At 43.7% G+C, this 27998-nt stretch overlaps 1 protein-coding gene across 1 annotated transcript; it reads left to right on the top strand.

The window, feature by feature from the left end:
* Nucleotides 1-141: 141 nt before the first annotated feature.
* On the top strand, nucleotides 142-19300 carry TEKT1 (tektin 1). The gene is made up of 8 exons (XM_090291242.1): nucleotides 142-300; nucleotides 1460-1666; nucleotides 7490-7655; nucleotides 9775-9903; nucleotides 10423-10566; nucleotides 12557-12779; nucleotides 18394-18590; nucleotides 19048-19300. The coding sequence occupies exons 2-8, from the start codon at nucleotides 1477-1479 to the stop codon at nucleotides 19253-19255; spliced, it is 1257 nt and encodes a 418-aa protein (XP_090147368.1). The 5' UTR covers nucleotides 142-300; nucleotides 1460-1476; the 3' UTR covers nucleotides 19256-19300.
* The last annotated feature ends 8698 nt before the right edge of the window (nucleotides 19301-27998 follow it).

Here is a 27998-nt window from a genome sequence, read left to right as displayed (position 1 = left end):
GGGCTTTTGGCCGCCCTTTCCTTCTTGGTGTCCTGCGTCTTTGTGACAAGTTGACTTGTCTAAGCATGTGGTGCTACCACATCCCTCACCCCCTGGGCTGGGGACTGTAGAACACGCGCCTGCGCAGAGCCTTCCGGAGACGCTGCTTCACGGCGGACGCTGCCCTCTTTTCCCGAGTGTCGCGTCATCGGGTGCCATGGAGACTGCGCTGTTTACCTTCCTCTTCTGCCAGAGCCGGGAGTTCCAGTTGAGGTTAGGAGACTTGCATCCCGAACTGGCGTAGTTATTTGTGGCGCCAAGGTAAGTACCATCCACCCCATCCACCCTTCACTGCAGCCCTCAGCCCTGCTCAAAGCCTTGTGCCCGTTCGGTTCAGCCCTAATTTAGGTCTAATTTCGATTTCTTTGGAGGCTACTCAGATTTATCTAGGAGTCTTGTGTTAAAATTGACTGCCCTGCTCAGACAAACTTGGGAGAGGCCGTAGGAAGGACTGGGCTAGGAAAAAATGGGGAGACTCCATGTTGTCTGCCGGGGTTTAATCGCCCAGGGTGCTCAGCCTGGTCAAGATCTGACGTTTGAAGGGCTTCAGAGACCCAGACACCCCTAAGGGCAGGCGCTCAGATTTTTGGGTAGGGATGCGGGTGGGGCAGATTTTAGCCTGTCTGAAGTAGGCACTTCTCACAGTCAGAGCTGTGTGCCGATGAGGCGGGGAAACTTTAGTCTTTCTGTTTCTGTCTTCTCATGTGTTTCCCTTCCTGTTCTCTCTTTTTCTTCGTCCTGGGAAGTTTTTAGGTTCTTTTATCAGCCAAAGAGGCTCAATACCTAGTTGCCAGTTGAAAGATAATCCCATTTGTTCATTTTTTAAAGAAAACATGTCTGGGTTCATTCATTTGTCAGTATCTAGTAAAATTGAACACTATCCTATGACACAGCAATTCTATCGAGTCATAAAAATGCATGCATCTATTCACCCAAATAAATGTATGTGAATTGTCATACCGTTCTTAGATAGGCCCCAGGCTGGAAACAACCTAAATATCCATAAACGGGGGAAAGGAGAGAGAAATTTTGGTACATTTGTACGATGATGTACTACTACACAGCAATGAGAATGAACAAACTACAACTATATGAACAATACGGGTGAATCTTACCAACATACTGTTGAGTGAAAGAAGTCAGATACAAAAGAGTACATATTGTATGATTCCATTTATATGAAGTTCAAAATCAACAAAACTAATTTATAGTGTTATAAGTCAGGATAGTGGTTACCCTGTGAGGGTACGGGTGGAGAATAGTGACTGGAAAGAGATGTGCTGGCTACCCAGATGTGTTCCTTCTGTGTACAGGTGATCATTTATGCACTTTTTGGTATGTATGTCACATAATAAAAATTGACATGTAAAAAGGGACAAATTACTTTCAGTTAATCTAAAAAAAGTTTGCCTTTGTCCAGGACTTGGGAAACCTCCAATGGCCAAGCTACTACAACCTCCGCCCAAGTTCCTGCCCTCGGAGTGGCACATTGCTAACAAGCACCAGTACCACAGAGCAGAGGCCCAAAGGTCCCAGTCGGAACGCCTGGTAGCAGAAAGCCAGAGGCTTGTGGAAGAAATTGAAAAGACCACAAGAAAATCTCAAAGTGACGTAAACAAAAAACTAGGTAAGACAATATGGTTGGTGTGCTCGTGAACATGTTTTGATGAAACCGTTCAGGTTTAGCTGTACTGTCATTTGCATCTCATGTTCTGGAGTAGCAATGTGTTATCTTGAAACATTAGGGAAAAATGTAAATTCTCTAGGTTCTATGTTTAAGTTTACTGCCCCAAGATAGAGACATGGTAACCAAGTCTGTTTTTCAGCCATCCATCATGTATGATTTATTCATTTATTGATTTGACACACATTTATTGAGCACTGAGAACATCTGTAGATTAATTCTGGGACTATCACATTGTATGATCAGCATCTCTACTTTTTAGGGGCTCCTGGCTTGAGGAGGAGAAAGATACACACATTCATAATCAGAATAGAACCAGATAGATGCTGGGTAAGGGATGTGAAAGCGGGAAAGACTTCCTACAGAAACATTTGAGCTGATTCCTAACGGAAGAGTAATTTTCTCTTGCCAGTTTTATTCTTAAAAACACTATTTAAAGGACAATGTCCTTAAATAAACAAAAGAAAAATAAATATAAAATTTCCCAAATGCCAAACAATGACAAATCAGAGGTCACGAACTCAGGTGTCTGTAGCGATCGGGCAGGTGGCACAGGGGTTGGCCGAGACCCCCGAGGTGATGGGGTGTGCTGAGTGTGGCGTGGCCTGGAGAGCAAGGGCTCCGTCTGCGGAGGCAGCTGCCACTCAGTCTCACCCAGCTTTTTTCCAAGAAGGATCATGGGCCCGGCGTTGCCCAATTGTCTGATTTTTTAAAAAAGAAAATACGGAAAGCTGAAATTTTACTTGCTTTTGAAATAGTTGGCAATTGATTTAAAGTATTTATACCATTGGGCAGGATAAACAAAAACACGTATGAATAAAATCTAGTCTAAAGGGAGCTAGTTTTTCAACTTCCAGTAAACCAAAGCTGCTTCAGGCCGATAATGTTAGATGTTAGATTTCTCCTGATGAGTTGATCCATACCCCTCATATCCACCTATAGGCAGTCCTGTTCTAAATAATTGTACAAATAGGTAGGTGTTAGAAATGAGGATGTACCATTCATTTTTCACAATAATTGTATGTCAGGCATGAGAACAAAGTTTTCAAGGTCTCAAACTTAACTTCATTGATTCATTAACTAATTTAAAAAAAATCAACTACTTAGTATGACATTATAAAACATCAGATATTTAGGAATTAACCTAACAAAAGATGCGCAAGAGTTCTACACAGAAAAATGTGAAAGAAATTGTGAAATGTGAAATATTGAAAGAAATTGAAGGAATTGCATAGATTCAATGCAATGCCAGTGAAAATCTCAGCAGGCTTAAAAATAAATAAATAAAATCAGCAAACTGCTTCCAAAATTCATATGGAAATACCAGAGATCAAGAATGGACATGGTTCTCTTGAAGACCAAAACTGGAAGATATTTACTGTAGTTTCTAAGACCCGTTATAAAACTCGAGTAATTAAAGCAGTGAGATTTAGGCAAGGATAGAAAAATTGACCAGTGGAACATAATAGAGTCCAGAAACAAACCCACACATATACAGTCATCTGATTTATGACAAAACAATACTGCAATGTAGTGGGGAAAAGATGGTCTTTGCAATAAATTGGTCAATTGGATATTATTATGGAAAAAATTATATCCTGACCCCTACCCCTACTTCATACACACACACACACACACACACACACACACATCTATATATAAAATCAATCTAGGTAGAGTGTATATCTAAACAGGAAAGGTAAAACAATAAAACTTTTGGTGAAGAACATATTTATGACTTTAAGAAGGCAAAGATTTCTTATTCTTAAGACACAAAATAACCAATCATAAAGAAAAAATAATAAATTAGACTATTAAAATGAAAAAGCTTTGTTTATGAAGACTCCACTAAAAGACTGAAAAAGCAACCCACAGAATGTATGAGTATTCACATTACATCTATACAAGGTATTTGTAATATACAAAGATTTGTATCCAGAGCATATAAAGAACTTCTAAAAATAAAGAATGAAAAGGCAGCCCTGGCTGGTGTGGCTCAGTGGATTGAGTGCCAGCCTGTAAACCAAAGGGTCGCGGGTTCGATTCCCAGTCAGGGCACATGCCTGGATTGTGGGTCAGGTCTCCAGCTAGGGGTGTGTGAGAGGCAACCACATATTGATGCTTCTTTCTTTCTCTTTCTCCCTTCCTCTCTCTCTAAAAATAAATAAAATCTTCAAAAAATAAAAGGCAGACAACTAAAAAAAATGGGGAGAACCTTAACAGACATCTTACAAGTGAGGAAATCTAAACAACCAATGAACATATGAAGAGGTGCTCTAACTTCATTAGTCATCGGGGATATACAAATTAAAGTCACAGTTGAGATACCACTACATACCCACCAGAATGGCTAAAATGAAAAAGGAAGAAGAAGAAGAATGTGGGGAAGAGGAGGAAGAGTTGTTAAAGAGAGGAGGGGACAAAAGGAAAAGAAAAATACTAAGTATTGGAGAGGATGTGGAGCAACTGGGACACATATCCTACTGGAGGAAGCATAAACTGGAAAATTTATACTGTGAATACTAGAAGTATAACTGCTTTGGGCAGCTCTGGCAGGGTCTACTGAAGCAGAACATACTGCATACACTTTGACCTAGATATTCCACTTTTAGGTATATACCCAATACAGATTCTAACATACGAAAGATATATGCTGCAGTGTTCAAAGTAGTGCTCCTTGTAATAGCCCAATCTTGAAACTATCCGTGTGCACATCGACAACCATGGTCATATAAATGTCAAAGGGGCTGAGAGCTGACCAAAAATGAATTTGAACCAGTGATTTGAAGATTATCAGTGACCTTTGAGATGGCAGGCCCAATAGGGTAGCAGAAGATGCAATGTGAGGGTGGAAGTCAATTACAGTACAAATTGTGAGTGGGGAGACTTCAGTTTGCGTGGTGGATGGAACATGTGCATTATTTTTCCTTTCCTTTTTATGTTCCAACAAAGTAGTAGACAAGGATTAATGAAAAGTATGCATCAAAGATGAGACGGGGTGGGGGGAGCAACACTAGACCAATGATGAAGATTATGGAAACTAGAAAGCAAAAGGACAAGCAGTAACACACTTAGAAACTGCAGAAAACCTGGGTAGGTAGAGGATAGTGAGGAGCTAGCCGATTCATGTTACAGATTTATACTGCAGAAACCTTGAAATGCTCGAAATTGGAAGCATCCCATTACCTCTGAAGCTGAGATTCAGAAGAGAGCTAGAAACAAGATTCACTGAAAGTCTTTGTAGAGCCCCCTCCCCAGCCTGGCTCTCCTTCCCTCAGCAGAAGGCTAAAGGCTAAAGGATTCAATACAGGTCCACTAACTGAACAGTAACTCTACCAGTCCCTGGCTTCTAGTCCTTGGGTGCCTAGCTTATACCTTCAGATGGGATTGGAAGATTTCTCCATGGAGAAACTAACTGGTTGAAAGGAAAGATCTACAGATAATAAGATTTGGTGATTCTCCAATGAAATGCTTGGGCCCTGTCTTATTTCTCTGGACAATAAAGCATTCTGCTTGGCAAACCCTGTCCCTGTAAACAGAGCTTCCAGTTAGCATTTTAGCATTTTATTTTTAAAGGTAAACAGATAAAAATCACCAGACATTTGAAGAGAGCTTGTATATAACATGACAGACACCAAAGCAAACAAATAAACTATCAAACACACAGAAACTCAAGACACAGATATGCACAGGGCAAAAGAAAAAATATATATATACTACAAGATCCTCACAAAACTTAGAGAAGACATGGCATCCATGGAATGAGAAAAGGGGTCTAAAAAAAGAATAGCCAGGAAACAAGAAAGTGTTCTTAGGAATTAAAAATATGAGAGCAGAACATTCTTAAAAATCAAAGGAAGGGCTGAAAGATAAAGCTGAAGAATCTCCTGGAGAGAGGTCTCCTGCAAAGAAACAAAATCAATCCGTTACTTGATCGGTTTGGATATAGTGAGAGGATATTTATACAGTAGTCCTCCCTTACCCGTGAGGGATGTGTTCCTAGACCCCAAGTGGAGGCCTAAAACTGTGAGTAGTGTGCAACCCTATACGAGAGGGGAGCCCCCAAATGGAATTTATTTATAAAAAATTGTGTACTTATTCTTACATGTTTAAACTTCAGTCACCTTCAAAGTACTCTCCATTTGATACAATACACCTATCAAGACATTGTTTCCACTGCTGAGAACAGTTTTGGAACTCATCAATTTTGATGCCTTTTAGTGCTTCTGCCGTTTTTTGTTTCACCTCTTCCACATCAGCAAAACGTTCCCCTTTGAGGATGTCTTTCATCTGGGTAAACAAAAAATGTTACTCCAAGTGAGATAGTGTGAATAGGGAGGGTGGGGCATGGGGGTCATGCTGTTTTTGGTCAAAAACTGCTAAACAGCGCAGTGTGGGTAGGTGTGCTCCTCAATCACCCATGAAATGGGCAAATTTGTTAAAAGAATCTTCAAAAAAAAAAAAATTCACTGAAGTCGAATGCAGCCTCTCACAACAATGCCTACTGGCACACTGATACAAATGGGTTCTAGAACACTCACCTAGTGGGGAAAGCCTGTACTGCAAGGGGTCTGCCCTCCAGAAGATAATTCTGGTTTTTCTCGGTCCTCCCTCATATATACTATCCCCCGCCCCATACGTACATACCTTTTAACAGAAAGGAAGAACTTTACAGCTTCTCTGGCATATTCTAATTGCCAGAATCACTACTATTCTTGTGCATTGAGACCATTATTAAGTAAAATAAGGGTGACTTGAACATGAGCACTCTGATACCACAAGTCACTTGTAACCAAGATGGCTGCTAAGTAAGTGACTAACTGTAGGATAGTGTTTGCAGAGTGGGCACAGTGGACAAAGGGATGGTTTATGTCCCAGGTGGGACAGAGTGAGGAAGTGCGAGATTTCAGACTGGTGCACAACTTAAAACTCATAAATTATTTTTTTTCTGGAATGTTCCACTTATTTTCAGACCTCAGTTGACTACAGGTAACTAAAACCATAGAAAACAAAACTGCAGATAAGGGGGACTGCTGTAGTTCTGTTAGAAAGTCTGAAGAAAAATTAGTAATATATGGAAAATAAAGCAAAAATACAGTTATTAACCCTTCCAAAAAACAAAAAGCTGTAGAAGGAAAGAACTTAGTATAGTACATAGTTCAGGTGTGTATAACATTTGCAGATTCACAGTAATACCAATGAGCATTAAATCATTACTTAACAAGATGATGATACAACTATATTGGGAAGACAGATGGAGTAGAGTGTGTTGTGAAAGTTGTGTAAGAGCAAATAAATCCATTCTCACCTTTTATCGTAGGAAATCAATAGGTAATATTCAAACTGATAATGAATACATAGCAGTGTAAGCAAATGGCAGAAGAAATACTAAAAATGTTTAGTGGTTGTTTCCAGAAATTGGGAGTGGGCAGGGATCAGTCAGAGAATTCTAATACTTGCAATAAGACTATTTGACTTTTCAAGCACTATACATTTATATCTTTGATAAAATTAAAACCTATTTAAAACTGCGGACATCGAAGAATCAGAATCAATGAGTGTAGAATGATCTTTGGATTCATGTGATGTTGAGTGTAAGAAGATATATTTTCCTCCCTTCCCGCCTTCCCTCCCTCCCACCCTGGGAAGCTCTAAGGAGAAAAGAACATGTCTCAGGTAGTTTTGCAATAGTCTTCAAGTTTCTAACCCAAAAGTGGCTTCATTGGAAATAGATTAACGTTGCTGTCACTTCTCTGTGTGCTGCAGAACAGAGACTCGAGGAAGTCAGGTTCTGGAAGAAGGAGTTAGATGACAAACTTGAGCAGCTTGTGCATGTGACTGAAGATCTACTCGCATATCGGACCAGGCTGGAGAAAGCCCTGCAGAGCTTGCGGGAGCCCTTGCGCATCACTCAGACGTGCCTGGAGTACAGGTAGGAGGGACGCTTCCCCCGGTGAATTGGCTGCTGTGGGACATGACATGCTGGGTAGTGAAAGCTGACTGTACTGGGTGGTGGGTTGGAATGAGGCAAACGAGCATGTGTTCTTTTAGAGCCTGAAATTATCTCTGCAGGCCCGTGGTACTGGGCAGTGCATGGCACGCTAGACTGGGTTCATGTCTAAACTCTGCTCTTGTCTAACTTAAATATAAGTTAGGACGAGGTTTGGCTGTGGGTAATCAGAAAACCGCAAAATAACACGGAACTTAAATAAGATTGTTTCTTTCTCTCTCACATCTGAGGAGCCTGGAGATAGGTCAGCGTTGGCGTGGTGTGCCAGTGTCGGGGCTCTGGGCCTTTTCTGTCTCATTGCTCCGCTGCACGTGGCTTTTACTCCCAAGGTTACCTGCTGATTCAAGGTGGCGGCTGGAGCTCCAGACACTATGTCTACATTCCAGCAAGGAGGACTAATGGCATTCACCATTTCTATTTGCATGCTGTTGACCAGCACTTGGTCACACGGCCACACCACTAGAAACTAGGAAATGGTAGTCCTTATTATGGGCAGGCAGAGCAAATACTACAGTTACTAGGGGACAAAAAGTCTGCTCCTGTACACAGAGTCACACAGAAGCACTTCGTCCAGAGAGCACTGTGCAAACATACCTTGTTGTTATAATTTCTCTCCTCTGAGTCCTGTGAGTAGGATGATCCTCTGGGCTAAGGGTGACTTCCAGGTCTGCTCCCTGTTGCAGTCCGAGATGGCTCACCCTAACAGGCCTTCCTGCTGCCAGCATAGCCGCCTCCGATCCAGTGCATCCTCCACACTGGCTTTGGAGAGAACTTTTCTGAATGCAGATATTTGCAGGTCACCCCATGCTTTAAACTTAAAAAAAAAAAAAAAAAAAACTGCAGCTCATACCCTTATACCTTCCAGATCAAATTCAAACTTCTTGACCTCGCAAGCAGGGTTCCTCATGATTGGGCCCACAGCGACCGCCCCAGGCCCACAGCTCCTCCCCAGCCATGCCTGTGCTTAGCGTGCTGAGCTACCTGCCATTTCCCAAACACCACGGCTCTGTCCACACTGTTGCCTCTTGCTGGGAAGCCTTCAACGGGTTTAGCCAGGACCATTTGGAGAAACTAGGCAGCAATCTCCCCAGCTAGATTTAGGGGGTTCGTGAAGCAAAGGTAAAATCTCCCTTAAAGGGGCCAACATTCCAATCGGCTCAAGTCTGCACCTGAGGGTGATTAGAAGGTCGCTGTCGCTAAGGTGATTATGTGCTGCTATGTGTCAAGCACTGTGATTTCTGCTTTTGTATCTCAGCAGTTCCTTGCCACAACCTTAATGATGTACTAATTATTGTCCCCATTTCACAGATGAGAAAACCAAGGCACAGATAAAATTATACAATGTTCCTAAGGCCACACAGCTGGAGAGCGGTGACTTCCTCCCAAGCGCCATCCTGCAGGGTGGAAAGGAACAAAACGTCAGGCAGTGACTGGTCAGCTTTGGGAGTAACATAGGATAGTGGTTGAAAGCATGGATAATACCCAGTTCTGTGACGTTGGGCTTAACCTAGCTGAATCTGTTTCCTCACCTGTACTTGAAAGGGCGAATTGAGAACATTCCTATCGAAAGCTCAGCTCAATGCCTGTCACATAGTAAGTGCCGAGTGGCGGGGGGAAAATTAATGTTGGTATTATTATTATTATTATTATTATTAAAGCATCTTTCTGGATTCTAATCCTTGTCAAAAAATGGAACTGAAGTCAAGGAAGGAAACATACGTCTTTGAAATGCTAAGCCAAAAGAAATGCTTCCACTAAATAGGTAAGAAGGCAAAGGCTTCAGAACTGATGTCCAAATTGAAGGAGAAATGTCCATCTGGCATTTTTCAGACCAGTGACCAAGTGATCAATCAGGTTTTCTTCATTGCATTTGGGATTTCTTTTCAAGGCTCAAAGACACCGACTGGTGTCCCTCCCCAACCACATCACCCAGGCAGGTGGGCTGCTGCCCAAACCAGCTGTCCGGATGAAATGTCCAGATGAGCAAATTCCGAGCTGCCCCCTCCACATGTTGGATGACCTGCCGCCTTTCTCTGGTCAGGGAGAAGCGAGTTGGCATTGACCTGGTGCACGATGAAGTGGAGCAGGAGCTAATAAAGGAGGCTGAGATCATCCGGGGGGCGATGGCCCTGCTGGCCCGCACCCTGGAGGAGACGACCGAGCAGATCAGGTGCGGCCATTTGGGGCCACCTCATCTCCACTGGGCGTATCTAGAGAAGACAGCGCCCGCAAATGCTGGGCTCTACGGGACAGAAAGAGTGGGGGCACTTCCCATGCCCTGGGGTGGCGTGGGAATGAACACTCAGGACGAGGCCTGGATGTGCTCATACCTGAGTTCCCCTCTGGTGGTGGGTGGGGATGGGGCTGGATCTCAGCCCTGATTATAAACTGGATGCCACTGGAACTGGTTTTTTCCTAGGGCTGACCTCTTGCATAGAGTATGCCACAGTGGTGACATCAGAAAATGTAACCGTTGGAGGGAGGATGTTGAAGTCCAGGCTTGGTTACATTAGTTTGTCACCAAATGTCTAATGGCATGTTGGGGGAGTGGGGGTGATGGAAGGTGGGGCAGGAAGTGCTGCCATCCTATACCAGATCTAGCTTTAGCTGCATTTTCCAGGATCCCCCAAGAAACTGGAGGCGCCACCCGGGCATTCCAGAGGTAGAAACCTTTACCTTCTCGTTTCAGGCTGAACCGCTCTGCAAAGTACAATCTTGAAAAGGATTTGAAAGACAAGTTTGTGGCCCTGACCATTGATGATGTCTGCTTCTCTCTCACCAACAACTCGCCAAACATCAGATATTCTGAGAACGTTGTGAGGATTGAACCAAAGTGAGTGAGCCCTGACTGCTGGCCTGGCCATGCCGTCTTCCTCCCGGCTCTGTCGTGTCCCCGTGCCTCAGCCAGGCATGCAGGGTCTAGCATGTCAGCCTGACAGCAGGCTGGGAGCTAGGAGCCCAGTCTCAGGGCAGAGCCAGGGGCTGAGCAGTGACTGCCCCAAGAAAAGGGCCAGAGGGTCCTTGTTCTCCAGGTTAGGCCCCACTTTAAGAAAGTCTGATATAAAATTTTTAAACATTTCTTTTACCTATTTGTGTTTTTAACAAGTAAAAGAACTAAAAATGTATAAAGAGCAAGTTTATAATTTTCCTCTATCCTTTTATGATGTTACCCCAGAGATAACCACTGTTATCTGTATGGTCATACAGACATGTATACCTCACACACACAATTTTTAAAAAATTATTTATTGATGTGTGAGAGAGAAAGAAGCATTAATTTGTTGTTCCATTTATTTATGCATTCATTGGCTGATTCTTGTATATGCCCTGACCGGGGATCAAACCTGCAGCCTTGGTGTATCAAGGTGATACTCTAACTGAGCTACCTGGTAAGGGCAAATTTTATTTTGTTTACAAAAATGGGATAATGCTATGTACCTTTTATGTAACATCTGACTTACATTTTTCAATTAACATTTCATCACAGACCTAACTCATTATCATTTTTAAACTTTCTTTTTGAGGTAAAACATACATGTAGAAAAATATACAAATAATAATAAACATACAGTTTAATGAATTATTGTGTTATCTTTTGTTGGGTAACAAATTACCCAAAAACTTAGCAGCTTAAAACAATAAACATGTAAAATACCTCAGTTTCTGTGGGTCAGGGACCCAAGCACTCCTTGGTCAGTGCCTCTGGCTCCTGTCCCATGAGGTTAAGCTGTCTTCTGGGCTGTGGTCTTATATGAAGTCTTGATTGGTTGGGGGTGGGGACCCACTTCTAGGTGACTCCTGTGATTGTGGCAGGCCTTGCCACATGAGCGTCCCTCCCTGCCCCACCAGCTCTCTCAGCACATGGTGGCTGGCACCCCCCACAGTGAATGATCCAAGAGGAAGCAAGGGAGAGAGTGCACTCAAGACAAAAGCCACAGTCCCCTTTTACCCTAATCCCAGGAATGACATCTTATCACTTCTATTTGTGAGAAATGATTCAATGAGTTCATTGCACTATTCATGGGGAGGGGCTCACACACAAGGGTATGAATGCCAGGAGGAGGGGGTCACTGGGGGCCTCTCAGAAGCTGCTGCTAATCACAGTGAACAGCCCCTATGGGACCACCAACTAGGGCAAGAAATGAAACATTGCCACTGCCAGAGAAACCGCCATCCTATCTGCTCTCGGTCAGTAGCCCCTCTTGCCTCCCCAAAGGTAACCACATTCCTGACTTCCAGTAGCTTTGTCTGCTTTTATGATTATTAAACGGCATCATATACTATCTATTTTTTATGTCAGTTTTCTTCCAATCAACATTATTTTGAGGTTCATCAGTGTTGTTCTATAAAGCAGTTCCCTATCAAAGAAGCAATTTATTTTTATCAGTATGGACTCATGGTTTCCTATTTTATTCAGTATTTTATGTAATCTGTTATTATTATTATTATTATTTATTTTAATGCTCAAATTGTCTCTACCTGTCTGATCTTGACCAAGTTACTTCCTCTTTCTGAGCCTGAGTTTTCCTCATCTGTAAAATGGGGGCAATGAAAGGTAGCTCCCTAGGCCTTCATGACGATTAAATGTGGTAATGTCTGTAAAGTGCCAGCCTAGTGTCTGGCACAGCATAGGTAGGTTTCCCCAAAGTGGCAGCTATTGCCATTGACTCACACTGTTTACTCTTCCTGGAGATGAGGAAACATTCTAGGTGCTTCTGGTGGTAAGGGTGGGGTCAGCTTCCGGGGATTTCCAGGAGCTTGTCCCCTCCCACGCCCTTCCTAGCCCCAGTGAGCTGTGAACAAGTGCAGGGGTTCTGTTTCAGCTCCGTGAGTCTGGAAGACTGGCTGGACTTCTCCAACACAAATGTGGACAAGGCTGACAAGCAGAGGAACAACTCCCTGACGCTGAAGGCCCTGGTGGACCGAGTCCTGTCCCAGATAGCCAGCGACCTGCGCAAGCAATGTGATGTGGTGGACGTGGCATTCAAGAACGGGCTGGAGGAGACCAAGGGTGCCCGGGACAAGCTGGCTGTTCATTTGGCCAAGGTGAGCTCCCTGCAGGGAACATGGAAGGGCACACTGAGAAGGTGTCACCATGGGAAGCAGGGATGTCCTCTGGGCCAGGCTGCTGGCCTTCTGTGCCTGTAGGAGTAAGGGTCAGTCACATCTCTCCATCATAGCAGCAGGCTTTGGGTTTTGGGGGACTAGAGTGGGACTCGGGCCCACTCTGGGCCTCCTTTGTCACTCACTGCTGCAAAGAACAGGCTCTCTCCTCACTCTGGGCCTTAGTTTTTCCTTATGTGAAATATGGAAATAGACTATATGGCTTCAGACATCACTTATGACTGAAGTTCCATGAGTTGAAGGCAACCAAGTTCTGTAAACCCAGCTGCAACTTCCAGATGCTGGCTGGTTGTCCCTCTCGGAGATCCAGTGGTGTGCTGGTGAACTGGCTCTAGAAAAATAAGTAAATAAAAGTCCCTGATTTGTAGAATTTGCAGGTTTCCATGGTGTAAATTCTTTCATCACAGTTTATTTCAAACTATCCTTTTAACAACGGTCTGGCAAAGTTCCTGAATATTTAACCATCAGAGCCCACATGAGCCTGCTCCATTATACCTCTCTCACCCACAATGACCCCTGGGTCCTGAGCATAGATGACCCTTCCACAGGCTAAACTCAGGGACACTGAGCAGTTGAGTCCAGTGGAACAAGTGCTGGATTTGGACCGAAGATATGTGGGCCCCGATCCAGTCCAGTCACAGCCCAGCTGAGCGACTCATGCAGAGAAATCCCTCAAGCTCCCTGAGCCTCGTGCCTCACCTGTGACATGGCGACAGTAACCCAGCTCTTGCATTTTACTGATGGTGGAAGTGAGACGTAGAGAGCAGAAGGGACCCCAGGTGGCAGGGTGCACTGCTAGCAGCCTGGCACTAGAGCCTAGGCCTGCTCCCAAAGCCTTGTCCTCCTGCCACATTCATACCTTGCCCTCCTGGAACCCAAGTCTGGTTGTCAGACGATATTTACTTATGCAACGAGCAGGACAAGTCAGAATTTAACTGAAGGTTATTCTATGATAGTAATTCCCATCAAAATCTATTGCAAATGTTCATCTGTGAATACTGATCTGTAATGAGATTTTATATATTTCATCTTTGAAATGTCTTTCCATTCAAATAGGTACTGCCAAGTACTATCTGTGAGCACATGAGTTTAATTGAACATACTCATTGCTTGGAAGGCAGTTATAGAATTCTGTTTAGATTCTTCTCCCGGTACTGGCCTTTTAGCGTGTCATTACCTTTCAGATTAATCACTTGCTATTGAAGGGTAGGGAGAAGCTCTTCAATTGCAGTTAAATGGATTTTGAAATATGGGAACTTCCTTTGCACTTGCTTTGAGGTCCTCTCCCACCCCCCAAAATACACTGCTGGAACTTGGAAAATATATCTGCTGCCCATCTGCGTGGGAATGGAGGTCCTGCTTCTTGTTTTAACTTCTGACAGCAAGGGAAGTATAGAAAGCAGCTTGACATTACTTGTGATTCAAACCCTCGTTAGTTGCTGAAATGACTTTACTGGAGGGTAAGCTTTGCATGCTAGTGCTCTCTTGCCTTGTGATTTTAGGTTGAATTTATAAGATGTATTATTATTAAGTTTGCAGCAAAAATTAATTTGCAAAGCTATTCAGTGTTTTATAGTAGTGGTTGGGGGTGTTGGTTCTTGTTCAGAAGAATTTTGTTGTTGGTCCTGAGCTAAAAATAAATCACAGGCAAATTCTGCCACTGATAAACCACTGAATTGAAAAATTCACAGAACTAATGATGGTCAAATCCATGTGGGCTAATGAAGGTCACTGTTGAAAATACCGGTTTAGTGACACATGATGGATTCAAATATTTTCTGCAAAGTACTTTCTGATGAATAATACAATGGATAACCAGAGGCTTTAAATAGCTTACATTTTCACAACTTTTGTAAATATGTTCAACTAAGCCATTTTCTGCTTCACACATATATGCACCATCATCAGCTATAACTTTAGGTTGTATTGAATTAGTGTTTTCTCAACTTTTTGAAAATACCCTTGCCTATAGTTATTTCAGGAGAGCATTCATAGAGGTGGGTTCTTTCATCACTTCGAACTCAGCACTGATTCCTTGAATGAATAACTGAGCAGCATCAGAACACCTGCCAACTCATGGAGAGCAAACCAAAACCATCCAGAATCATGTGCCTTGTTTTTAAATTGACCATTGCTGCTGTTCCCATGTCCTTAACTCTTCAAGCAGCTATTCTTGTGGGAAGACTAATCATCTTAAGCAATTCATGTTCTCTGGACGCCCTTCCTCAGCTGCCGCAATCAAACACGTTTTAACTTACTCTTGGTAAATGGCTTTCCTCGCTTGGCTAACAGATGAGACACTGGGAACCTTACTTGGATTGTGGCCTCGTTTTCACTTTTGTTAAGAAATTCTTCAGTGATGAGATACTCTGTTTTAAATTTCCAATATTTCTGATCATTGCTTTCCTGTGAGTTGAGACAATCATGATGATACGCAGTCTGCTGATGACGAATATTATATCCATTCAGCACAGCTAGAGTGTCGTTGCTTAATAAACACAATGCTTTGCTATCTAATTAACAAAATCCACACTTCGCCATGCCTTAAAAGTGCAACACATGAAGCCCACTTTTCGTGTTTTGACATGATGAGCATGTACTGGTGGTAAAAAATAAAATAAGATGTCACTGCGTGGGGATACACGTGGCAGTCGGGAAGCTGTCAGGCTATCACTGTGTCCTTGGATGTGTAGCGCCCTGGACAGAAGCGAAGAGCAGTGAGAGTATCACACACACAGTCTGTTGCAACTTCTTAACCCTGACATTGTAGTTTAAAAGCAGCCATATGTAAATGAATGAGCATGGCTGTGTTCCAATAAAACTTTATTACAGACACTAAAATTTGAATTTTATATAATTTTCAGATGACATAAAATATTATTCTTTTGATTTTTTCAGGTGTTTTAAAATGTAAAAATCTTTCTTTTAAAAGAAAATTTAAAAAAGAACAAGCCACAGATAAAGCACTGTTATCCAAAATATACAAATAACTCTTAAAACTCAACAATAAGGAAACAAATAGGCCAATGAAAAAATAAGCAAAAGATCTAAACAGACACCTCACCAAAGAAGATATACAGATGGTAATTAAGCATATGAAGAGATGCTCAACATCTTATGTCATCAAGGATTGCAAATTAAAACAACGAGATGCCACTACACACCTATAGAAAATCCAAAACATTGACAATACCAAATGCTGACAAGGATGTAGAGCAATAGGAGATCTCATTTATTGTTGGTGAAAATGCAAAATGGTACAGCCACTTTGGAAGACAGGCTGGCAGTTTTTTTATAAAACTAAACATATGCATGTGATTCAGCAAACTCAGTCCTTGGTGTTTACCCAAATGTGCTGAAAACTTATGTCCACATGAAAATCTGCGTATGAAGGTTTAGCAGCTTTATTCATAATTGCTGAAGCTTGGGAACAACCAGGATGCCCTTCAGAAGATGAATGGGTAAGCAGACTGTGCCCCATTATTCAATGGAATATTATTCCAGGATAAAAAGAAATGAGCCATCAAGCCACAAAAAGACATAGAGAAAACTTAGATGCATATCACTGAATGAAAGAAGCCCATGTGAAATTCATGCTGTGTGAATCATACTGTATGACTTCAACGACATGACCTGTGGAAACAGTGTAAAGGTCATTGGTTGTCAGGGCTTCAGATGGGGGCAGGCGGAGAGGAGGGATGAAAAGGAGGAGGACAGGGGTTCTTTAGGGCAATGAAACTATTCTGTATGATATGATGATAGTGGATACCTGTCATACATTTGTCAAAACCCATAGACTGTACAACACAAAGATTGAACCCTAATGTAAACTATGAACTTTAGTTAATAATAATGCATACAATATTGGTTCATTGGATGCACCACATCAATGGAAGATGTTCGTAACAGGGGAAACTGTGTTGGGGGAGAGGGTATGTGGGAACTCTATACTTCTGCTCAATTTTGCTGTAAATCTTAAACTGCCCTAAAAACTAAAGTCCATTAATTAAAAAAAAATTCTTATTTCAGCCTATACAAAAAGAGTCTATACAAAAACATACTGGATTTGGCCTATAGGTCATGGTTTGCTGATTCCTGATTTAACCCATAGTATTAGTAGTTCTGTTTTAAGCAATCTGTGCATTTAGGATATTTTAAGTATTTGTAAAAGTTAAGGAAATTTGGACTGTTTTTAAAAAATTATAATAAAATATGTAATTAAATAAGTTAGCCTTATGATTTTAGTTGAAATTTTAAGTTTGAAGACAAAGTTGCAATATTTAAGAATTTAAGATTAATCATTTTTACTAGTTTACTAGATTGATGAGATCTTTTAAGAACTTCTGAAAGCCTTGTTTGATAAGAGAACTCAAGTAATTTTTTAAACTTTTATTTGAAATTTATAAATGCTGTGTGTTATCTATCAAATGTATAAATCTTGCTCTATATAAGTATTCAAAGGATTATACCTAAGCTTTAAGTGGGAGCAACTATTAACCAAAAATCAATTTAAAGTGATTGTTACATTTGCTAAATTTAAAAATGGTATGGTATCTGTGAGCTGAACATAAGAAAAGCTGAAGAAATGTTAAGGAAGGGCTTAAGAAAACCAAATGCAATATGTGGACCTCATTTGTATTCTAATTTGAACAATTGGAAATTTGAACACTAGATATTAGATAATATTAAAGAGTCATTCATGTGTGTGTGTGAGTATGTGAGAGAGACAAAGGTATTGTAGTTATGTCAAAAGATGATAAAAGAGTCCTTATATCTTAGAAATATACTCAAGTATTTGAGACTGAATTGATACCTGGGATTTACTTTAAAATAAGCTGATGGGCAGGGGTGGAGAGAGGGGGGTTATAGATGAAACAGGATTGACCATGTATTGATCATTGCTTAAATTGATGATGAGTACCTAAGGTTCATAATATTATCTACTTTTGTGTATAGTTGGAAATTTTCATGATGTAAAGGATTTAAAAAAAAAAGCTTAAGGAAGAAATAAAAATTTTAGTTAAATATTAATCTAAAAACCCAAGTAACTTCTAAGCAATCTTTTCTGTGCACAAAGCACCTTCAAAGAAACCAACAAAACTCTGGTTGAACTGCTCACACTCTTTCTTCAGGCTTCTAGGGAGCAGAATCGGGGCTAGCAGGTGGATTGCTGAGGAAACAGGCAGCTTTCTGCTCCTGATACAATGGTGCTTAGTACCAAGGCAAACGGGGAGCCTGCAGCCTTTGCCAAGGACATTCTCCAGGGAATTCCCAGTATTTGGAAAGGAGATGAGGAAACAATGGCCAATCGTGTTCATTCCATCTGTGAGGTTCTAAGGTTGGGGGAGTTGCCTTGCCCACCAGCAATCACTGCTGTAGGGAAGAGAGATCAGATTCATTCTGGGGCCCTGGCTGGGTAGAAATCTGAGGTCCCCTCTTCATAGCTTACATGATCCCAAGGGACCTCCCAAGAGTGTCTGCTGTTGAGTTTTGAGGTATACGGTCTGGCTTCACCTACTCTAATCGTTTTTGTAAGGTCATGGAAGAGATTGCTTCCCAAGAGAAAAATGTTACAGCTCTTGAAAAAGCCATCCTTGACCAAGAAGGGCCTGCCAAGTTGGCTCATACACGCCTGGAGACCAGGACACATCGGCCTAATGTGGAGCTGTGTCGTGATGTGGCCCAGTATAGGCTGATCAAGGAGGTTCATGAGATCACCCACAACGTTGCAAGGTAAGCTGACAGCTGGGAGGTGGAGGGCCACTGGGGCTCCATTTAAACCGGATTGCAAACAGGGCTAGGCCATGCCATTGTGGGTGAAGCCTGCCTGGCATGAGTACTCTGCATCTATGACGTTTGAGGGGTTCCTTTCTAGAGGACCATCAAGGGGTTACATGCTAACTCCAGCCAATTGCGCCATGCAGGAAGTGGATACCGGTGTTTACATTTTTCCTAAAGAAGTCCAAATCCAGATGTTTAGGTAAAACGCACAGTTTTAAATGTTGGCAGTTCATGGAGTTGTCTATCTTGTGAATCTTGCCCGTGGCCACCCATCTGAAATCTCTGTCTTCAGGAGGAGACAGGGAAGACACATCAGTTTGGCTTCTTGCCCTGAACACACAAATACATTTTTCCCCCTGAAAAAGCCATGTGGAGTGATGATTCCCTCATGTTCTTCCTCTTTTCCTAGATTAAAGGAAACAGTAGCCCAAGCCCACATGGAGCTGAAAGGGCTGAATCGCAGACAGCTGGCCCTGCAGGAGGAGATCCAGGTCAAAGAGAACACCATCTACATCGACGAAGTGCTGTGTATGCACATGAGGAAGTCCATCCCGCTGTGGGACGGGGACAGCCACTGGGAGTGGGCAGGGGGCCTCCGCCCCGACGCAGTCTGCTAAAAGTAGGGACCGTTCAGATGCTCATTAAACTGTGTCATAAAACAATAGTACTGAGCTCTCATTTCAGTGGGGCAGATCTTGCAGTCAGCCCAGAATTCCAGCCTGCTTGGAGCTGAGATTTGGGTGCAAGGGTCTAGGCTGCTGGTGTTGCTGGTGCTGCTGGTGCGGTGGTTGGTTAACTGTTAAATTCCACGTGTTAGCACAGGCCATTCTGATACCATCACAGGCCTAGGGGCCCAGGGAGAGGGGTCCAAGGCATTTTAGTTCAGGTTCACTTCCATTCAGTAGTTGGGCTGGACCCTTACTCAGACTATGCCTGTCTGACTTGTGAGAGGGGATGAAAAGGTGTCTCTTAGCTCTCAAGATTCCTTTTCCCCTGAAGGCAGTGTGACTGCTGACTTAGACCCTGGCTGCTTCACAGGAAGCCTGGTTAGCGCTTACAGAGAATAGATGAGGAGGAGTGGCCCTGGGTCAGGAGTCCCCTTCAGCCTTCCACAACCTGTATGTGGCTCTCTGGGCCTCTTTCTTCTGGCTGAAATGAAGAGGACAGGACAGGGCAAACAAAGCGCGACCCCAGCTCTTAGAAAGTCAGTTTAGTTGAGGGGCTGGAGGAGCGGGTGGGTCAGGTTGCTGTTGTCTGGGGTCGTGTGGGGGCCAAGGAGAGGATGTTTCCGGGTCACAGGTTGCAGGCGGCTGAAGGGCCCTGGTGGACCCGTGTGTCAGCTGTGGGGTGGGAGGCTCTGGCCGGAGGAGCTCTGAGCGACACTCCAAGAAGGCTGGAGGTGTCAGGACTGACAGGGCAGGGCCGTGGGGATGGCTTAGGGAGGGTGCTCAGCATGTGTTCAGACCCCAGTGACTAGTCTCAGGAATGGCAGCTTGGGAAAGAGGGAGGCCAAGCTCCTGGGCTCCACAGGCATGTTTTCCAGCAGCTGGGAGGGGCATCATGTCCTGAGCGCCACCAGGAAGAAAGGATTTCTGGATTTTGTTTTCGTCCCTGAATGTAAACAGAGTATGAGTTTGGTGTTGGTTTCCAGAGCAGTTAATAATCATTTGGAGCATTTTTAATTTTTCTTTTTTAGTACTCAAGTAACAGTAAAGGAAAAGAAAAGAATGCTCCCTTTCCTGCCACAGGTTCAAATCAGTGACCGAGAGCTCAAGGTCTAGAGTCAGACATACCTGAGGTCAAGTTCTCCAGGAGTCCTACCTTGTAGCATCACGGTGGGACTGAGTGCGATGACGTATGTGAAGGGCTTCATATGGAGGCTGACTCTCCAAAGAATATGAGCCATTTTTAATAGTCCTCCCACCCCACCCGCGTAACCTGCACAGTTGTACCATGACACAGGCTCAATTCTATATCGTTGTTTTCTTCCTCAATTGTGCATTGCAGATAGTTTTCCATGTTGCTATATCATCTTTGTAATTATCTTAGTAGTTACATAAGCTTTTTAAAAATTTTCACCAACACCAAAGGAAGACCTTTGCTGCGGGGAACCGCTCACTCACTCACTCATTTATTCTAACATCGCAAGAGCAGCTTCTAAGCATGGGACTCACCAGCCCAGCGCCCTCCACGTGAGGAGCTGCTGCCATGCTCTGCACTAGCATTCTGTTCCCAGTGCTTCTTGGACTTCCATTTGGTGTTGGGCAGAGCATTGGTGGCCTTGGGTCAGGAGACCTGGCTTCCAGTTCTGACACTGCCAAGCAAGTCCCTCCCCCTCTTAAGGCTAACTGTAAAGTGAGACGATGGGCTCCAGTGGCCCAGAGCCCTTCCTGTCTTTGATGTTCCCTGTGCGGTGTCTTGGGGCACCAAGACAGTCAGTACAGGACGTGGGCCTGCCTCCCAGGAGGTTTACAGTCGAAGTGTTCCTTGGTCCAGAGGTTCTAGCTCTCAGCCAGGGCCGTTTCTAACCTGGGATGCAGAAACCCTCTTTGAGGCCAAGAGCATCAGCTTCCTGCCTATCTGTGTAATGGCCAGCCCGCCCAGGTACCTTTCAGGAGCTAAGCAAGTAGGCAGCTGTCCCCATGTCCTCTCTTGGAGAAGTCTCCAGGGACTCTTCTGCTCTGATTTGGAAGGGTCCTAGTTTAGAGGGCAGACCTCAGAGTTTGTGCTGACTTCACAGGCTTATGAGGCCTATTCCAAAGGAGGTGGCAAGCAGGGTGTGAAGATGGTGGGGGTGGGGGAGGAGACCCTGCCTTGTTACTATAGCTCTGGCAGGTGAGCCCGTTCAGTGGTTAGTTACTTAAGGTCACAGGCTCTGCAGTTGGACTTGGCTCATATCAGCTCTATCGTTTGCCTGGGGTGTGATCCAGGAAAAGTTATTCATCTCCCCCCTGAAGTTCACGTGCCCCCCTTTCAGGAGGAATCAGAACAATCTAGGCAGGTTTAAAGCATCTTCAGAATATGCCTGAAGATACTGCTATTTAAAAAATTTTAAGCAATAAACATTTATTGAGAACTTACTAGGCATTCAATACTGTATAAAAATATAGAGACTAGGGTCAGTGTCTGGAGGATCCCACAGTCCAACTAAGGCAAATAGGAATTATGTAGATAATTACAGGAGTGTAAATTGGTACAACAATTTGATAATATTTCATGATCACCTACTAGGTGTCAGGCCCTTGAGATATTTCAACATGATTGATTTTCACAGATAGCCTGAAAATGCAGATAGTAACCCTATTTTAAGAAGTAAGAACATTAAGATGAATGGAGTTTAAGCATCTTTCCCAAAGCCATTCAGCTGTAGTAGTGGTGGGGAGCCCAGATTGGAATCCAAATCCACCTGATGATAAATATCATGAATTTTCTCAACCTAATCAGTTAAGTCTAGAAGATAAGATAAAGATGCAAGATTTAGCAGCAATTAGCACCTTGTCCCAGGTGAATTTATCAGATGCTTCCAGAAGCACTGATCCCATCAGGAGTTAGATGATGAGAAATAACATTGAGAGGACTTCAGCGAAAGGGCCAATTGGTGGACTTCCAGCCAAGATGGAGGCCTAGACAGACACACTGCATCTCCCTCCACAACTAAGAAGGAATACAACTACCTGAAAACTAGAGACAACCAGAAGTTCCAGAAAATCGAGCTGCATGGAAGTCCAACAAGCAAAGATATAAAGAAGAAATACTCCTCCAGACAGGTGTGACAGCTCTACCTAATACACAGGGGCAAACAAACACAGGAGCCTCTCAAGATGAGGAGAGAGAGAAGTATGGCCCAAAAGGGGGAACGGATCAAGGTTCCAGTGGGAGATCTAAGTGATGAGGAGATAGCCAGCCTAACAGACAAGGAGATGTAGAGTTCAAAACGCTGGTGATAAAGATGCTCACAGGCTTGACAGATATGCTTAAGTACGGCAAACCAAAAGGGAAGAAGTGAAGGCTATGCTAAATGAAACAAAGAAAAATCCACACAAAACCAATGGTGAAGGGAAGGAAACTGGGGTTCAGACCAATGATTTGGAACATAGGAAGAAAAAAAGCAGTCAATCAGTAGAGAATGAGGAAACAAAAATTTTTTTAAATGAGGAGCGGCTTGGGAACCTCTGGGACAACTTTAAACATACCAACATCCGAATCATAGAGGTGCCAGAGAAGAGGAAGAGCAAGAAATTGAAAGCTTATGTGAAAAAATAATGAAGGAAAACTTCCCAAATTTGGTGAAGGAAATAGACATATAAGTCCAGGAAGCACAGAGAGTCCCAAAGAAGCTAGACCCAAAGAGGACCTCAGCAAGACACATCATAGTTAAAATGCTACAGGTGAAAGATAAAGAGAGAATCTTAAAAGCAGCAAAAGAAAAGCAGAGAGTTACCTACAAAGGGGTGCCTATAAGATTATCAGCTGATTTCTCAAAAGAAACTTTGCAGGCAAGAAGGGACTGGCAAGAGGTATTCAATGTGATGAAAAGCAAGGCCCTGCAACCAGGATTACTCTATCCCACAAAGCTATCATTTGGAATGGAAGGGCAGATGAAGTGCTTCCCAGACAAGGTAAAGCTAAAGGAGTTAATCATCACCAAGCCATTATTATATGAAATGTCAAAGGGACTTACTTAAGAAAAAGAAGATCAAAACTATGAACACTAAAATGACAACAAACTCACAACTATCAACAACTGAATCTAAAAAATAAAAACAAAATCCAACTAAGCATACCAGAATAGGAACAGAATCATAGGATGGGAATCATTTGGAGGGTTATCAGCTGGGAGGGGAAGGGGGAGAAATGGGGATATAGTGCAGGGATTAAGAAGCAGGGGGAAGTTAAGAATAATATAGGAAAAGGTGAAGCCAAAGAACTTATATGCATGACCCATGGACATTAACTAAGGTGGGTGGGATGTTTGGAAGGCAGGGGGCTACTGGGCAGAGGGGAGCAAAGGGAAAAAAAAAAAACTGGGACTACTGTAACAACATAATTAATAATAATATATATTTTTAAAAAGGGCCAGTTGGGGTGGGTGGGGCATGAGCATCTTGGTATTGATATAAGATCATCTGGCAGGAAGGAAGGGCCAAATAGTTACCAAAAATGAGAGAGAGAGAAAAAAACAATTTAAATGCCATATCATTTAATCTTTAAGTAGAACCAAAGTTGAATTTGTTTGGAATCAACATAATTAAAAGGAACACAGGACCAGTTTTACATCCTCAGTGGTTTAGTTAGCAGCACTCAGTAGGAATTCTTTCAAGTTGCTCAGAATTCAGCTCATTGGGAAAGTCTCGGGAAGGCTGGCCTCCCCCAGTAATCTCTCCAGGTCCTTCTCTGTACCCTGGGTTCTGTTGACTGCATCTGCCCTTGCCCAGAGAGCTCACATGCCGCCATCTTCCCCAGCTCCCACGCCCTGTCTGAAATGGGGCTGCCAGAGTTGGGCTCACTAAGGTCAAAGCCACCCTCTCCCAAGGGACCAGGATCATATTTGGTTAACAGTAACAACCAGGGTTCTTAACATCCTACTGATGACAAGTACAGGCACCCAAAGCTACAAAACCCACAAGAAATTAGTAGGAACTCTGAGATGGCAGTCTGATCTCCCCACCGTACAAAACAAAATGCCTCGTTGTGAGTCAAGCTCATTGAGGGTGAGGACCCTGCGGTGGGAGAAGAGGTCCATCTGTATCCAGAAAGCTGGGAGAAACCCATAGAGGCTGTGGTAGAGCTGTGGGCTGTATGAGATTTTAAAGTGCATGGAGAAATTGTGGGACTTGAGCCCTGGGAAATGGCAGTCCTTCCAGGCTGAGTGAAGAAGAGCCCCACAAGCAGACTAAGAATGGACATCCCAGGGGCTGGAGGAGAGAGCATGCTGTCACGGATGCCAAGGTAGGATGTTTCAAGGCACTGCGGGTCAGTGGACCAAATGCTCCAGAGCATCAGCTAAGAGAGGAAAAGCATCCTCTAGATTTGACAATTAAGCAATCACCAGGGACTCTTTGTCAAAAGGAATTTATAAAAAATGTATGTATGTATGTATGTATGTACATACGTACATATGTACATATGCAAATTTAATTACGGTCTACCTTCAACATTATTTTGTATCAGTACAGTGGTCAGTTGTATACTTTACGAAGTGTCTCCTCCAGCACCTCCCCACCCTGAACGCACCCGATCTCATCTGATTTCAGAAGCTAAGCAAGGTCTGGCCTGGTTAGTACTTGGAGGGGAAGCAAAAGTGATTTCAATAGCATATTGGAGGAAGGAGACAAGCCTCTGGATGAGGAAGTTTCAGTTCCACCCAGCTGCTGTCTTGAATAGAACAGACGTAGGCTCTGCAGTGCAGGTGACAGCTGCTGTCTGTCATGTGGATGGGAAACAGAAAGCCAGCTTACAGCAAGAGAAAGAGGAGAAGCTGAGGCACCAAGAGAAAAAAGGAAGAACTCCCCACAGCCTCCCTTCCTCGGCTCCAGGTGGTTTCTGAGGCCCTGGGTTGTGAGAGACACGCAGCCTCCTCATCCAGCGTCCCCCTTTTTGCTCACTGATTCCCAGCAGGGTTTCTGTGGCTGCTACTCTAGAGAGTTGTAACTCAGGCCGTTCCATGTGACTGGACAAGTGGGCTAACCAAGAGGGAGGGGAGAGGGAGTGGCGGTTATCCCTGAGAGGGATCCTGAGGGAGACACAGCTGTGTGCTGGGTAGAAAGGGGGACATTCCAGGGAGGGGCATGACACACACAAAGGCAAGGGGCCTTGAAGAGCCGAATCTGTTTCCAGAGGAATTGGGTGTGGGCTCCTATAAAGGATGTTAGAACCTCAAATCAAAACCAAGGAGGACTTGTTATATAGCGAGTGGTAATCCCACCACTTAAAACAACCGTTAACATGTTGAGTGCTATTATCTCTGATTTACAGATGGGAACATTGAGGATGGGCAGGGTGGTCACGGGTATGATTCAGGACCGACTTACCAGAGGTCACATGGCTAATGAGTTTCTGATGCTTAATTGGATATCAGACCCTCAAACCAGGATCTATAGCCTTAAAGCATTTTTACCTGAAAATCTATCCATGGATTTTGGCAAGCCTTTTTAAAAATGTAAAAGTCGGGAAGACTCTCATCTACCCTCTTGAAGTGGGCAGGGTTTCCTTGTTCTGTAACTGGATTTCGTGCTCTGTAGGGAAGTTAATACAGACCCCAGTGCCTCTAGCAACGCCCCCTGCACAGAGAACCCATTTGCTTCTTCAGCCAGTCAGCAAGGGTATACTTACATCTATGGCACATCATGCCTGTGGCGTTGGAGGGTGTGTGCATGTGGGGATGGGGGTGTGGTCATTCATTTATTAATTCATATGGCAAATACTTGCTGCGCTACAGTTCACAGGGCCAAGGACGGTGCGAGCACTAGATTAGAGGTGAATTAGACAAAGCTCTTTGTCCCCCTGGAGCTCAGTCTGGGGGCAGGTGGCACACGTGAACAAGGTCATCTCAGACAGCAGGAGGTGCCATGAGAGAAGTAGACAGGGTGATCCGAGATGAGTGACAGGATGGGCTGCCACTTCAGATTGGGCGGAGGGAGGCCCCTCTGATGAGCTGACACTTGGGCTGAGATAAAGGTGGACGAGAAGGCGGCGGTCATGTGAGCGTCAGGGGAAAATTCTCTCACTTGCCCTTTTTAGCGAACAGAGGAAAGGCCAGTTGGCCAGAGGAAAGAAGGTGGTACAAGCTGAGCTCAGTGAGGTGTTTAAGACCTTGTAGACCACGGTCACATTCGAACCAGTTTCTGGAGAAAGGCATGTATGTGGGCGGGAGCAACGTAGGGGGTTTCCAGGAGGCAGTGGGAGAGCTGGCCCTACATCACATTCACTGAAATACACTAGCGGCAGGGGGCGTGGCCCCAGGGTTTTACTTTAGTCAATCAGAGGCTAGGGGCGGGGCGAGGGGGCCAGCAGCTGGTCAGTGACCACTTCAATCCACCAGCTAGCTCCCTGTAGTCCTCTAATGTCGTCTTACAGTCACAAGCAAGTCATCAATCACATATGTGAGTGACAAGATTAGGCTGTGACTTAGAAGCCTTCCCAGTGGACAGATTGGAGGGAAAGAGATTGGATAAATTCTTGAGGAATGACTTCACCACAAAGCGTGAAAGCTTTGGGGTTAGACATGCTTTTGGTCCCCTCCCCTCCCCGGGCCTTATTTTCTTTATCTGTGAAGAAGAGACATCGGGGTGGTGGTGAGAAGGGTGGTGGGGTGATTTGTAAGGTTTCTTCCTGCTGAAAAGACCTTATATTACCAGCCATGGTCTAAAAGTACATGATAGAGTTGACTAAATTTATTCAAAGTTTTATTAGTGTCATAGATGTGCTCTTCCCAACTGCTTAAAAAAAACACATATTTGTCTACAACAGTAAGATGGGTCAAAACAAATAAAACATTACTTTGAAACAATTGTTCATTGTAAACAGGGGTAGAATGACACCTCAACAAGGTCTTATTTTAAATAATTTAACAAAGACTGAGTGTCTCCTCCATGCCTGGCCCCACTCTGGGCATGGAGATACAGACAGAGCAAAAATGGATGCTCTCAAGGGACTTACGTTCCACTTGAGCAGTAAGATTTTCTGTGTGAGTGTGGGTGTGTCTTCTTAAATCTGCAATTTTGCAACTGTAGCGGAACAGGAATTAGGTTAATTTTCTAAGTGCCACCCAGGGAAGCCATGTGAATTTCTCACCATGTGTGCTATTTAGCCAACGAACCCGTAAGATTCTGTGGCTTCAACTTGCAAATAAGAGTTTTTGTAGGTCCTGCTCTGAAATAGCTGGTTGGGGAATGTGTACAAAGGGGCAAATATCCACATGTGGGTAATGGTTTATACTTTAATTTGGTCACAGCCCTACTTTACTTATACACTTGGAAATTCACATCACCAAGGCTTCATCAGTCAGTAGCTGAGAGGAGGCACCAGGGAGTCAGACTGCATTTCCAGCCCATAAGTACAGATATGGATGTGCTGCAGTTTCCCCATGCCATGTTTCTCCCAAGAATGGGGTGCTCTTTGCGGACCCTCAGCGGTCCCATCCTCCTGCTCTGTGCTGGAGGGGAGGGACAAGCAAAGTTAAGAAGCTGCCATACTGGTCATAAGTCTGGGCTGTCTCCATCTATCACTGGAGCTCTGAATTTAAAAAATGGACACTTGTTGAAAAATTTGTGGGTTTGGAAAACTCACATGCCCTGTGCTTCCCCAAGGTCTTGATCCTGTTTCAGTTCCTCTGGGAACTGAAAGGTCTGGGACTCCATG

This window comes from Furipterus horrens, unplaced genomic scaffold (genome assembly GCF_987537825.1).
Source record: "Furipterus horrens unplaced genomic scaffold, mFurHor1.1.pri manual_scaffold_11, whole genome shotgun sequence".
NCBI lineage: Eukaryota > Metazoa > Chordata > Mammalia > Chiroptera > Furipteridae > Furipterus > Furipterus horrens.
The sequence above is the reverse complement of the archived record's forward strand: the minus strand, read 5'-3'. Positions and strand labels throughout refer to the sequence as shown.